The sequence below is a fragment of the Manihot esculenta genome, chromosome 17 (assembly GCF_001659605.2).
Source record: "Manihot esculenta cultivar AM560-2 chromosome 17, M.esculenta_v8, whole genome shotgun sequence".
Taxonomy (NCBI): domain Eukaryota; kingdom Viridiplantae; phylum Streptophyta; class Magnoliopsida; order Malpighiales; family Euphorbiaceae; genus Manihot; species Manihot esculenta.
In genome coordinates, this window is record NC_035177.2 from 19,804,259 (window position 1) to 19,816,893 (window position 12,635).

The following is a 12,635-nucleotide window of genomic DNA, read 5'->3' on the forward strand; positions in this document are numbered from 1 at the left end:
AGGAAAATAAAAGCTGTCAGAATCTGAGGAATTCAATCAAATTTGCATATTCTATTGTGTGATAGGGTATTCAGGATGGATTTGTTCTTGACGCAAATCGATTCTGATTAAGCAAATCCCCTAATTTGGACCTATTTAAATAGAATATAATATCTGACCTTAACGACGTCGTTTGCGATATCTCCTATGTGAATATATATATATATATATATATATAATGCTACGTGGGACCCACAGTCATCTTCCCCTTTCCCAATAGTTTGAACCCATGTTGCAGCCCGCAGCCGCATAACGGTTTGACCTTAAACGGTTTAAAACGCCAACACGCATCACCAAAATACAGCTCTCTCTCTCTCTCTCTCTCTCTCTACATGTTGGGCTCTAAGCATCAATTTCACCTCCTTCAATGTACTCCCCCCCCCCCCTCCCTGCCTCCCTCTCTCTTTGTCGGTTCCTTTTTCTTTGTTTCATATGGATATGATAACCAAGATGTCAATTGCAGGAAGAACGATGACGAAGAAGGTTTCCCCGGCACCCGCGCGCCACGTCATCTGGTTCGGTTGGAAGCTTGTCATCACCCTCTCCGTCTCTCTCTGCATCTTCGCTCTACTCAAACTCCACTTCAAATCCGATTTCTCTTCCCCTGCTTCTTCCTTTTATCGCTCGAGATCTCGAATTTCTCGCGGCAGCTTCCAATTCGTTGGTCCTCCCAAGATAGCCTTCCTTTTCCTCGTTCGCAAAGACCTTCCTCTCGATTTTCTCTGGGCCACCTTCTTCGAGGTATTTCTTCTATCTTCTCTTCTTTTCTGGGATTTGTTTTCTCGGAAAATGATTGGAATGAGGTGGTTTGGCAGAATGCTCAAGTGTCAAATTTCTCAATTTTCATACACTCCGCGCCGGGCTTTGAGTTCGACGAGTCTACGACGCGGTCACATTTTTTCTACGGTCGGCAATTGAAGAATAGCATCCAGGTATTTTCGATGACGATGACTAACAGCAAGCCCGCACTCTGGTTTTATTAATGCTCCTCAATTCGCTCTGCATGTTTAGGTAGCAAAATCAATATTACAAAATAATTCCCCCCCCCCCCCCCCCCAAAACAAAATAAATAATACTGCAGTCCGACGTCAATTTGGTTAAAGATTTAGTTTTTATTTTTTCTAAAAAAAATACTGGATTATTATGCAAAGGATCGAAATATTGAGTGATTCCGTTTTGCAGGTAATATGGGGAGAGTCGAGTATGATAGAAGCAGAGAGGTTGTTACTCTCAGCTGCCTTAGAGGATCCAGCAAATCAAAGATTTGTTCTCCTCTCTGACAGGTCTGTTGGCCTGTCTTTTCGCAATTTAACTGATGAATTTATAACATTTTTATCGGACTGGCCTTCAGGACACTATATGTTTAGTTTAGGTGTTTATTTATTTGATATTCTTACTCTAGGGGCAGACTTCACATGGCAACGGTTTTTATATAAATTTTTACCCCTTTTCTCCTTCTGTGTTGCAGCTGCGTCCCCCTGTACAACTTTAGCTACATATACAGCTATTTGATGGCTTCTCCTAGGAGTTTTGTAGACAGGTAGATGGAGGCTCTGATTCTTGAGGTGCCAAGCACAGGATTGTATTGAACTTTCAGCATTTTGACTTTTTTGTCACAATATTTGAAGTTATAAAGCTAAGAACTTTAGCTATTTGTTTTGGTGTTGTAGCTTTGTTGATACAAAAGAAGAGCGCTACAACCAGAATATGTCGCCCATTATAAGAAAAAACAAATGGAGAAAAGGATCCCAGGTTAAGTCTACCTTACTAAACTTTCACTTAATATCAATTTATTATACAGGCCATTACTTGAATTCTAACTTGATTATTTGGAAAGTTTTATGTAAATTTATGTTGCAGAGAATGGGCAGTTTGGCATGGAATTAGGTGATATAAAAGTTACCTTCCTATTGAAGTCATCTTACATGGAAGTTGCTATATCAGAAATGCAATGATATGAATTGGCTACATTCTGGTTCAGTGATGCTTTAGTGTCAGCTTTGGTGGATGAGGAAAGACAACCTCACTATCCTAAACCAATAAATCTTCTTAAAAGTATAAACCAATTGAAAACATGAAGTGTGAATATTGCATTTTGTTGGAACTGAAAAATCACCTGTGGCATATTGCAGTATGTCAATTTTGGTCTTATCTTGATCTAAAGACATATATGTGATTATGGCGGGAATTTTTATCCCATTTGCAAAGGTTGTTGCTGTTGTCTGACATCTTTCAGAGGTTTCAGCTTATCTGTTGATGCTGGATGTGACTGAAAGCTTCAATTGCCAATCTAGCATCATCTGGATAAGTTTCATAAGATGTTGAAGCAGGATGAACTATCTTTATTTCATTCCTGAGCATACAGTCATACACTTAATTGGTTCTCTCTTGCTACAATCTCCTGGGAAGATTGTTTATGCCTCAGCACTATAAAAATTGCATATACTGCTCTTGAATTGATGTCCTAGCTGTTATTCCATTTAGGATAGGGATATTTCCTCATCACTTGTATAACTAATGTAATCTGTAACTTGAAATTTGATTTTGTAATTTCAGTGGATCACCTTAGTCAGAAGCCATGCAGAAGTCATTGTAGATGATGAGGTTATATTTCAAGTTTTCCAGAAGCACTGCAAGGTACGTAGTTGAGCTGTCCATATAAAAACTGCATCCAGATATTTTCAATATATACTCAAAAATTTTACTGTCCATCTAAGACTGCTACATATAAAATTTTTTTTGGCTCTGTGGGAACATGAATGCTACATTCATGAGTGGAGCATTCATGTCCTTAAAACTTCCAGTGGTGGCATTTCTTTATGATTTTAAATATAGGAATATTATACTGCTTATAATCCTTAGAAATTTCTACCTAATAATTTTTGTTCTTTGTTAGTTAGATATTTGCCTAATAGTAAGTATTAACTGGCTTCTACCTTATTTTGCTCGAGTGACACTTACATGAATTTCGTGATGTAGGATGCTTTTCCTTGTTAAAAAGATGTCAATTCATAACACACAATTTAATTGGATGGAACCACTTACCAAGAATGATGTGAAATTCATTTTGGTCATGTAATAGCTTATTCATTGCACTTTTTCACTTTGCAGCGGGCGCCACCTCCAGATACCAGCAAGGGAAAGCTGAATCCAGTAAGTTGTATTTGAGAACTGATTTATATCTAAACTGAGAAATGCTTTATGAACTTCAGATAATTTACGGGTTTTTATACTGAGTTTAATTCATAGTCTTTTCTGCTTATTATCTTGTGGCTATTGAGATTGTTTTCACTCTGATGAACTTTCTCATTGCCAGTGTTCACCTATACATCTCATACATTTAATCAATGTAATAAAACTGTTTATCTCCCTTATGTCTGCACTTGTGCCATCCAGATGTTACTTCTGACTTGAGCTTGATTACAAATGCAGAAACCTAAGAAGCAGAATAATTGTATCCCAGATGAACACTACGTGCAGACATTGCTTTCGGTAAGCAACATTGTGATTTAATTAAAGCAAAGGACTTGATTGTCTATCACATAAATAGTGCTGAACATTTATTCAAATTTCAACTTTTTTACTTGTTAGATGGCTGAGCTGGAAGGTGAACTTGAAAGAAGAACCTTGACCTATACTGTGTGGAATCAGTCGGCAACAAAAATGGAAAGTAAAGGTTGGCATCCTATCACATTCACTTACGCAAATGCAGGTCCCCAAAAGATCAAGGAAATAAAGGTAGCATTATTTTGCTTTATTCTACCATTAGTTTATTTGCATTGCAGGTGGGCTTGCATGCATGCGTGAGTACACATCCATTTTCTTGCTGTAATGGTTTTCTTTTATTGCGTGAGCATTCTTCTTATGGGTTGTGTTGGGAGTTGGGGTACTATCATCATTATTGACCTTGTATTATATTGGGAAATCTGTGGAATGAACTAATTATTGTGTTTATCTTTTCTTTTCTTTCTTCTTTTTCCTCTCTCTCTCTCTCTGTAAAAAAAATTAACAGGACATCAACCACGTTTACTATGAGACTGAATACCGGACAGAGTGGTGCCGTACTAACTCAACATATGTTCCCTGTTTCTTATTTGCAAGGAAATTCTCTCGGGGAGCTGCCATGCGCCTTTTGAGTCAGGGGGTGGTTGGTGCCTTTGATGCCTCAGCACTATTAGCTACGTCCACCTGATTGCAAATCTTAACTGTCAACTGACCCACTTAAAATTTTTGTTGGGGCAGAAAAGGTTCCCCACGCCCATTATACAGTTATACACGTAGAACGCTTACATATATACATGATCAATATGAGAGAGTGTTGTAACAACAGAAGCATTTGGATCAGTGCGAAGAAAAATGAGTTGGAACATCAGGACATTCGGATACCATCATTACATTTATATCCAGCAACAGTAGTCCTGATTACTAAAGCAGACGATTTGAGTTGTATGATTATAGCACTCATCTTTACAGCATCCTTTTATAAAAGCTGGCAAAATATTCCTTCTCTTTTTACAGTGATTTCTAATATAAAATTTCTTTGCTTTCTCTAGTTTTATCAATTATATTTATCATTTATATATTAGGAAGTCACTTCATAGCCTTGATTGCTAGAACTCATTATATTTTTCATTTATATATTGGGAAGTCACTCCAAGGCCTTGATTGCTAGAACTCATTCTGCTACTTCACTAAAGTAATATTCCAGTACATCCAGGATACATGGTTCACTTTCAGAGCAAATCCGGCGAAAAAAAAAAAGGAATAAAGTAAATTAAATGGCTGGCCTCAATAGAGAATGAAATAAAAGAAATTTGGCCTTCTAAAAAAGACGAGCCCTTGCAGCGTCTCCTTTCCATCCTCTCTGGAGAGCTCTAAGTTCCCACATTGCGCTCAGTTTCCTCTGTGCTTCTAATGCAGCTTCAGCTCTTTCTGTCTCCCTCGCAAGTCTCCATCCCTGCATTGCACTTGTCAGAGTCCTTCTGATACTGGGATGCCATTTTCTTAGCTTCCAACAATGCCACGTCTGCACGATGTTGCTGTTTCAGCGCTTCTGCTTCTTTCAGCCTCACTTCCTCTGATAACAGATCTGTAAAGCTTTTCTCCATCTCCTCACTTACCTCAGGATCAGGCTTCGTACAGTCTATAAATGTACCAAAAGAAAATGCCACAAGTAAAAAAGAAATGTTAACATACTAAAGAAAAAGATCATATATTTTACCCGATTACATTTTGGCCACATTGTTGGACTCCATGCAGAGTGACATTAGTTTCGCTCTTGCATCACAAGAAACCATAGCATTTCTTGCCCCTCGCACTCCCCACCCCCCAAAAAAAAGGGAAAAAGAGAGAATTCGGATAGAGTAGAGTATATATCAGAATGTATAAGAGAGCTGGTTATAATAATACATAAACTAACCTGTAAAAGAATTGTTGCTGAAACCTGAGAAAAAACAAAGAGAGAAACCGAATTAACTTCCAATACAATGAATAACCAGATATATACTCCAGAATTAACGACGATAGCGAAAACAACAACAAAGAAAAGGAACATGTTATGTAGGCCAGGTGTGGTCCTCTCACATAATGGGCTGATTCAAATTACAACATATGTTCAAGGTTGGATATATCTAGTCATGTTTGGGTTCTGCAGTACTATCAGATGAGCTAAATGGATAAGTTCCATGTATAAGGATGTTCCATCTTCCTTTTTCCACCCTCTGAAAAGTAAACAATTATGGAAGTTTTTTCATTTTGGATATTTTCCCTTGTTTTAATCTCTACAGCAATTTGGTTGCCAATGCCAAATAGGAAATCGGTAGACTTGAAATCTAAGTGAACCACAAGCGCTGCTGCTGAGTGAATCTCGCAATCAACAATTAGTGCAAGATCATCACTCTTTCTGTATAAAAATAACTGAAACAGAACTGCGTGATCGAAGCATAAATAAGCTTAAAAAACCCAGAGCTCTACATATGAATTAGTCTAAAAATCCATAACAATTGAGGGTTACCAATAAATATAAAAACATCCGATTTACCCCTAAAAAAATACATCGCATAGATGTATGTATGTATATACAAAGTACCGTCAGTGAGAGGGAGGAGGGGTTGAGAAGAACAATCGCAGGAGCAGGGAGGGCAATACAAGGAGGAGGAAGAAGGAGAAAGAGTTGCTACTAAAATATCAGAGAGTTGCCAGTAAAGGAGGGGCCTACAATGTAGGCTGCAAGGCAAAGTCCCATCATCGCCATCACCGCCTTCGGATTCATCTCTTTCTGACTGTGTTTGTGGTTTCTTCTGATGCAAATGTAATTAGCAGCAAACTGCATTCACTTGATCAGAGCCATGGCGTTTCTTTCTTGTGTTTCCTCGTTTGCTCGTACGCTACAATATCTGCCACGTGTACAATCAGTCAATAAATCCGATCATGAACGTGGAACGAATTTTTCTCTTTGAAAAAATCCATTAGTAAATAAATAGTTTTTTTAGCTCGCAAGCATAAAGTTAATTTAAAAAAATATATATATTATTTTTTCCAAAATAAAATTTTATTTTTGAAATTTTAAAAATTATGTACTATTTATATGGTTTTTTTTATTTTTTTATATCAATTAAAATACTAAATTTTTTATATTTTAAAAAATAATATTTTATTATTAAAAAATATTATTTTATTAAATTAAAATTTATTTAACAGGAAATATAGAATTTAAACATTTATCTAGTAAAAAGATTGAATTAAATTTATTTAGCTAAAAAAAAGCTAATTAAACTTATTTTATTTTTTATTTGAAAATGATTTGATTCCTATGTACCCTTTAAAATTTTCACTTATTTATATATATTAGTATATTTATTTCTATTATTTTTTATTATAATATATATTTTATAATTTAATTCTATAATAAGATATTAAAATTATAATATTATATATAATTAATTTAATCCATCTCCAGTTTCTTATTTATGTATATATAAATCAATTTATAAAAATGAAATTTAAAATAGAGAAAAATATTTTAAATATAATATAAAATTATATTATAAAAAACATTTCAATATTTATATTTTTATTCTATGTTTTATAATAGATATTAAAATTATAATATTATAATATTATATATGAAAATTTTAAATAGATAATTAATTCAATTAATCTCTAACTTATTACTTGTATATATATAAACTAATTTATAATGATGAAATTTAGAAAAATATAAATGCTTTCATCCTTAGTATTGTGACGATATATAATTTTTTTTTTAAAAATTATTTTCTTTCTTTTTTAAATTCATTATTCCTAAAACTTTCTATTAGTATTGTTATAAATATTTTAATATTCTTTATAAAACCTAATATTTAAGTAAGATGATATAATAATTATTTTTTAAAGTATTTAGATAATATTAAATTAATTTAAAATTAAAATAATTTCATATATTATTTTAAACTTATCAATCAAATTATAAGGATATTTAAATAAATTTGAATGTTTCCCCTCTCCCTTCATATATTTCTATATATGATTTTTTTAGGTATTTTATATGTATTTTTATTTATTATAAAAATAAATATTATTAATTATACCACTTATACTATTAATAGAAAAAATAAAATATTAATAAATTAAATTATTATAAATTTATAATAAAAAGTCATCTAAAATATAATTATTAGTATAATAATTAAGAAAATTGGTTCTAGATATCACTAAATGAACAAAATAAAACTCTGTTGATATTATTAAAGTAATAGTTAAAAAAAATAAATAAAATTATAAAAAATTTATTCAATAATATTTTATTCGAACTTATATTTATAATAAAATTATTTTTAAATTCATTTTTTCAAAAAGTATTATGAAATGCTTTTTTGAAAAATTTATTTTGTTCGCCTTCAAAAGGGTGATAGTGTAAAATCCTTGTAATACAAAATTCTCTTTATAATTTACTTTTCAGCTAAAAAATAATTAAATGTAAAAATAAAAACTAATTTAATAATTAATATAAAAATAAAAATGATTTTTTTTTGAAATGGAAAAATAATAATAATAATAATAGAGTTGATATAATGATATAATTGATCTAATATAATTTAGAAAGATTGTGATAATTTACAGTTAGATTTAAAAATTTAAAAATTATTTTTTAATCAATCAAAATAAAACAATCTTATTATTTGTTATTCTCTCATTTTAAAAGTAATTTATAATTTTTAAATTTATTTAAAATTATAGTAAAAATAAAATTTAAATCCGAATAGAAGTAAAAATTATATAAACTAAAATTATTTTATATAATAAAATTTAGATTATATGAATGCAAATACAATAAATGTAATTGGATGAATTTGTTAAAAATTGATATGAATTCTGGGCTTCACCCATCTGAAAATTTCCAATGATATTCCAACAAAACCTAAAGCTACAAGAACTCCCACGTACACCCATTTCCACTTCTCAGAATGGGCTTCATTCTGAATCCCTTGAAATATGTTTGCTATTATCATAGCAATCAGTGCATATCCCAAAACTTGATGGTATATCTTCCACCATCTGCGATGATCATCTTCTCTCTTTGGTTGCAAGCAAATGGCCAGCATCTGTATTAATTTTACACAATCTATTCATAAATAAGGGCAACACCTCATTATATTATATTAGTTAATCTAAACCTTACTTGTACTGTTGCAAATGTGAATATAATGGTGCCAAGATTTCTGTGTGTTCTTAAAGTTTGTTGCTTGGAAGAACTTCCAAGCCACAACCCAACGCCCCATCCAATTGCTCCAACAATGTAACCTGAAGTTTGACAGCGTACATGTAGATTATACCATTCATCGCATTTCAGGGGAACTCGCCTGAAGTTTCTCGCAACTATCACTCCAATAGGCAAGAGACCTCCCCATCCTATGATGTTCAGAATCCCATGAGCCTGTCATCAATTTCATGCATTCAGTAAACCAACAAATCTGAAGTATACAGATACTCATACTACTTCTGTTGATTTCAGTGCTGAATCTTACATTCCTGAAGTGATGCCCTCGATGAGCTTTCCATGATCCGAGATTAGCAAATGCAACTCCATTCTCAGTGTTGATGTTTTCCACAGTGTGCCACTCTTGATTCCCTCCAAGTGTTTCCTCAGGAAAAACTTCATCATTTCTTGCAAGGGCTTGGGAATGAAAAGGAAAGATGAGACTAAGGATTACAAGGAAATGGGAACTCATCATCTATAGGCATTAAGCAAGGACTCTATCGTGTGGAACAACATATAAAACTGTATAAAAGAAAGGGGACTTGTTGCAGAACTGAGATTTTCATGACCAAAGTTCTTCCATCAAGTACTGTCCCTACTCTTCAGAATATGTGCTTTTCTTTCAACCTAGGGAATCCTGTCCAACTGGTTTCATTATTAGCTCTACACAAATAAGATATTATGCTGATTTGTCCTACTTTTCTTTTGCTTCATTTGACTCCTACCCATGAAAATAACTTAATACACTGAGCTAAAGTTTTATTTGTTTTCTATTCTTCTATTAAAGCAAGATATAAATTGAGTTCATATAAGCTATTTTTACTATTGCGGATTAGAGAGCTACATGAGCACAAGAGTCTAGAGCTAGAATGAAATTGTAAGAAAAAATATTATCTCCTGGCCAGTTCAGTCAAGACTCAATTATAATCTGTACATCTTCTGCCAAATATCAGCATAAGAAAGCTTCAGAGTGAATGCTTCTTATGAAAAGAAATTGCAGTGCATCCAATAAGCACAAGAAGTTTTTTTTTTTCTTTTATTTACCCTTTTGGTCAAAAAGTTAAGGCACAACTATATAAGAAAAAAAAATATAGGTCTAATATTTTGATTGTGTATGAATTTAGTGAGTGTGAAACACATCAAATACATATCTAGCAATAAACATAGACATAGCCAAAGGTCCGGTTGGTTCAAAGTTTAGGAGAAGTATAATTTTTTTTTTGAAAGCAAAACTACTTATTCTATTAATAAAATTTCATTAAATAAAGAGATATTATCCCAAACAGAGAGACGATCATGTCTAATAGATTCTCTAACCAAAGTATGAGCAGTTAGAGTGGCATGACGACGAATTCATCTAACAAGAAATATAGTTTTAGGATCTAACAAAAATTTATAATCATTCAAAATCAAACCCAGTTCAGAAATATCTAAATGTGGAGACTGAAGAAATTGAACCACTTGCAAACAGTCCATAAAAATGCAGTCATTAAAAGGCAAAAATTTCGTTGCAAAGAGCAAACAGTGAGAGCTAAAACTTTTGTTTCCATAAAAAATAAAATGTCCTGCTTGTAACTAGTAACTAGTAACCAAATTTTTCAATACGTTAACTATTCGAGAATTGCCGAGTTCTCGGCAGTTCCAACGATCATTGCTTTCGGCTATCCCGATCTTTGACGGGATGAGCCGCTTCACTGTTATTTGTCAAATTAATATTCGCAGGGGTATGGTTAGAGGCATTCTATTGAGAGGAAGAAAAACCTGTAGCATCATCATCCCCTCTAAAGAATGTCATAAATATATCAAAGAGGTATGTATATTCTGAAAATTGATTGGATTGTATGTGAGAAATATCCCCACCATACAGAAATCATAAATGACGATCGAAATATCTCTGGAACTCTTAATCGATAGTTAATTGACGCAAATCGTCTTCCATTGGGGAAAAGAAAAGGAGGAGTTAGGTTTAAAGAAGAGAAAAAAACGAGAGTATCGAGTTACAGAGATACCACAGAAGAAAACTTGCGTTGAAAGTATATAATCTATGAATTACTTTACGAGATGTAGAATTAAAGATTAAGATTCTCTAATTTCGAATATTTGATTTCAATTTTTGTCCAAAAAGTTCAATTTTGATCTTATCAATTCAAAGGGTTAATATTAAAAGAAAAAAAATTTGACTCAAAATCATATATATCAACTCCTTTAAGAGTCAATTTTTATTGATTTTGGTGTTAGTTCTTGTTCTAAAACAGGAAATAGTTGAGTATTTTGAATGGAGAAATTGGGTGAGTAAATTCAAGAAAAATGAAAATGATATTAGTTGTGAATTGTGAGTTTGGCATGCTTCACATTATTTTTTACTTCATCATTCAACATATTCAAGTTCTTCCACTGACAAAGATAAGAGGCTAGTTATCTGCGGAGAAATTGATGGAGCTCACTAAGTGTAATAATAATAATAATAAATGCTATGACAATTAAACCTAAACCATATACTGTTATCATACTAACACCTATAGAGGTGAGCAGTATTCGGTTTAATTTAAAAATTTAGTTCGATTTTTTATTTATTTTGATTCGGTTCGATTTTTAATTTCAAAAATTTTGGTTATTTCAGTTCGATTCGATTTTGATTAGAAAAAATCAAAAAAACCGAATCAAACCGATTTAATAATAATTATATATTATTTTCAATAATATAGAGATATTAGATCATATTAAGGTTGAAATATTTCAATTAAATTTTAAAATACTAAAAATAAAGTGTAAAAAATAAAAAATTTATTAAAAATTTAAATTGATTAAACCGAACTAAATCAAACCGATTCGATTCAATTTGATTTCTGATCAAAATCAGTTTGATCCGGTTTTAATAAATACTAAAATTTCAGTTTTCGGTTTATTCGATTCGGTTCTATTTTAAATCGAACTGATTGAATGCTCACCCCTAAACACCCATGTTGTTGTTGGGTCACTAACCAGTAATGATAAGACTTAATCCTTAAAGACGTCCATTATTGACATAAAAAGAAAATCTAACACCTTTCCCTTATGGCTAGCTTCTATAAATACATTCGCATTAATTCGTCATCCATAAACATACACTACTACTACAACAACAAGCAGTTTATATCTCTCTCTTTCTCTCTTTATGGAGGCCATGAAGTCATCAACCAATTTTATTCAGCTTCCTTGTGCTGCTTATATGGCCATAGGCGATGTCCTATATGCAACAGCAACAAGTGAAAATTTGCCGGTTAACATAGAAAATAATATAACCGATGAGCTTCTCTCGCCCGCCAGAAGTATTAACACCAGGGCGCTTCCTAGACTCTAGGCGTCCACCAGCTATGACATGTGATAAGTACCCCACAGTTTGGGCAAGGTGAGTCTCCGCCACCCCTTTTGTCGATCTTGTGTTTTCTCTTCAAATCTTTCAAGTTTTGACAAGTTTTAACTTGGTTTCGAAGATTTTTGAGCAAAGATCGAAGTTTGGAAGCTTGGAGACCCCAGAGCTTGATTTCTTCCATCTCCGAGTTTGGATCGCCTCCCCTCTCGTTTTTCAAGAGGTAAGTGGGGATCCTACCCTTCTTTGATGCTTTATGTAAGTTTTGAGGGGTTTTAGAGAGTTTTAATGCATGATTAGGTTAGTTATAAATGTTAGGGTTTATGTGAGTTAATGTATGTTTATTGTTATTAAAATGTGATGTTGTTGGGGTATAGGCTAGTTTTAAGCCCCTAAATGCTTAAGAATGTGTTTATGCATGTTTTTGCATGGTTTGGTTTGAGTTTGGAGAGTTTGGGAGGCAAATTGTGCATGAGAGGCTGAGTTCTG

The 12,635-nt window shown here is 32.8% G+C and overlaps 3 protein-coding genes across 5 annotated transcripts; 1 reads left to right on the forward strand and 2 right to left on the reverse strand.

The window, feature by feature from the left end:
- Nucleotides 1–252: 252 nt before the first annotated feature.
- Nucleotides 253–4,554, forward strand: LOC110604839 (glycosyltransferase BC10). Of its 3 annotated transcripts, XM_043952584.1 has the most exons (11): nt 253–408; nt 503–780; nt 855–971; nt 1,222–1,322; nt 1,508–1,579; nt 1,710–1,791; nt 2,596–2,676; nt 3,151–3,192; nt 3,472–3,531; nt 3,631–3,777; nt 4,052–4,554. In XM_043952584.1, exons 2-11 carry the CDS (start codon nt 511–513, stop codon nt 4,229–4,231), a joined length of 1,152 nt encoding a protein of 383 aa, XP_043808519.1. In that variant the 5' UTR covers nt 253–408; nt 503–510; the 3' UTR covers nt 4,232–4,554. The 3 variants fall into 3 exon arrangements, with proteins under 3 accessions (XP_043808519.1, XP_043808518.1, XP_043808520.1); XM_043952583.1 differs by lacking the exon at nt 253–408 and having other exon boundaries at nt 413–780; XM_043952585.1 differs by lacking the exon at nt 253–408 and having other exon boundaries at nt 415–780; nt 4,141–4,554.
- A 92-nt stretch (nt 4,555–4,646) lies between these two features.
- On the reverse strand, nt 4,647–6,488 carry LOC110605340. Its single transcript, XM_021743841.2, is given in 5 exon segments — nt 4,647–4,979; nt 4,981–5,182; nt 5,459–5,482; nt 6,128–6,247; nt 6,250–6,488. Coding segments are annotated over 5 exon segments (585 nt in total). The 5' UTR covers nt 6,371–6,488; the 3' UTR covers nt 4,647–4,861.
- Nucleotides 6,489–8,360: 1,872 nt separating this feature from the next.
- LOC110604841 (cytochrome b561 and DOMON domain-containing protein At4g17280) lies at nt 8,361–9,342 on the reverse strand. The gene is made up of 3 exons (XM_021743146.2): nt 9,066–9,342; nt 8,720–8,974; nt 8,361–8,642 (listed from the first exon to the last, which is right to left on the reverse strand). Exons 1-3 carry the CDS (start codon nt 9,270–9,272, stop codon nt 8,394–8,396), a joined length of 711 nt encoding a protein of 236 aa, XP_021598838.1. The 5' UTR covers nt 9,273–9,342; the 3' UTR covers nt 8,361–8,393.
- Nucleotides 9,343–12,635: the final 3,293 nt, after the last annotated feature.

Excerpts from the sequence above, each read along its gene's own strand:
- LOC110604839 (XM_043952583.1), top strand. The coding sequence starts at position 472 with ATGGATATGATAACCAAGATGTCAATTGCAGGAAGAACGATGACGAAG. Across the intron at positions 1,792-2,595 it reads AATGGAGAAAAGGATCCCAG|TGGATCACCTTAGTCAGAAG; the intron begins GTTAAGTCTACC and ends TTGTAATTTCAG. Across the intron at positions 3,532-3,630 it reads ACGTGCAGACATTGCTTTCG|ATGGCTGAGCTGGAAGGTGA; the intron begins GTAAGCAACATT and ends TTTACTTGTTAG.
- LOC110604841 (XM_021743146.2), bottom strand. The coding sequence starts at position 9,272 with ATGATGAGTTCCCATTTCCTTGTAATCCTTAGTCTCATCTTTCCTTTT. Across the intron at positions 8,975-9,065 it reads GAGGGCATCACTTCAGGAAT|GCTCATGGGATTCTGAACAT; the intron begins GTAAGATTCAGC and ends AATTGATGACAG. Across the intron at positions 8,643-8,719 it reads TCACATTTGCAACAGTACAA|ATGCTGGCCATTTGCTTGCA; the intron begins GTAAGGTTTAGA and ends AAATTAATACAG.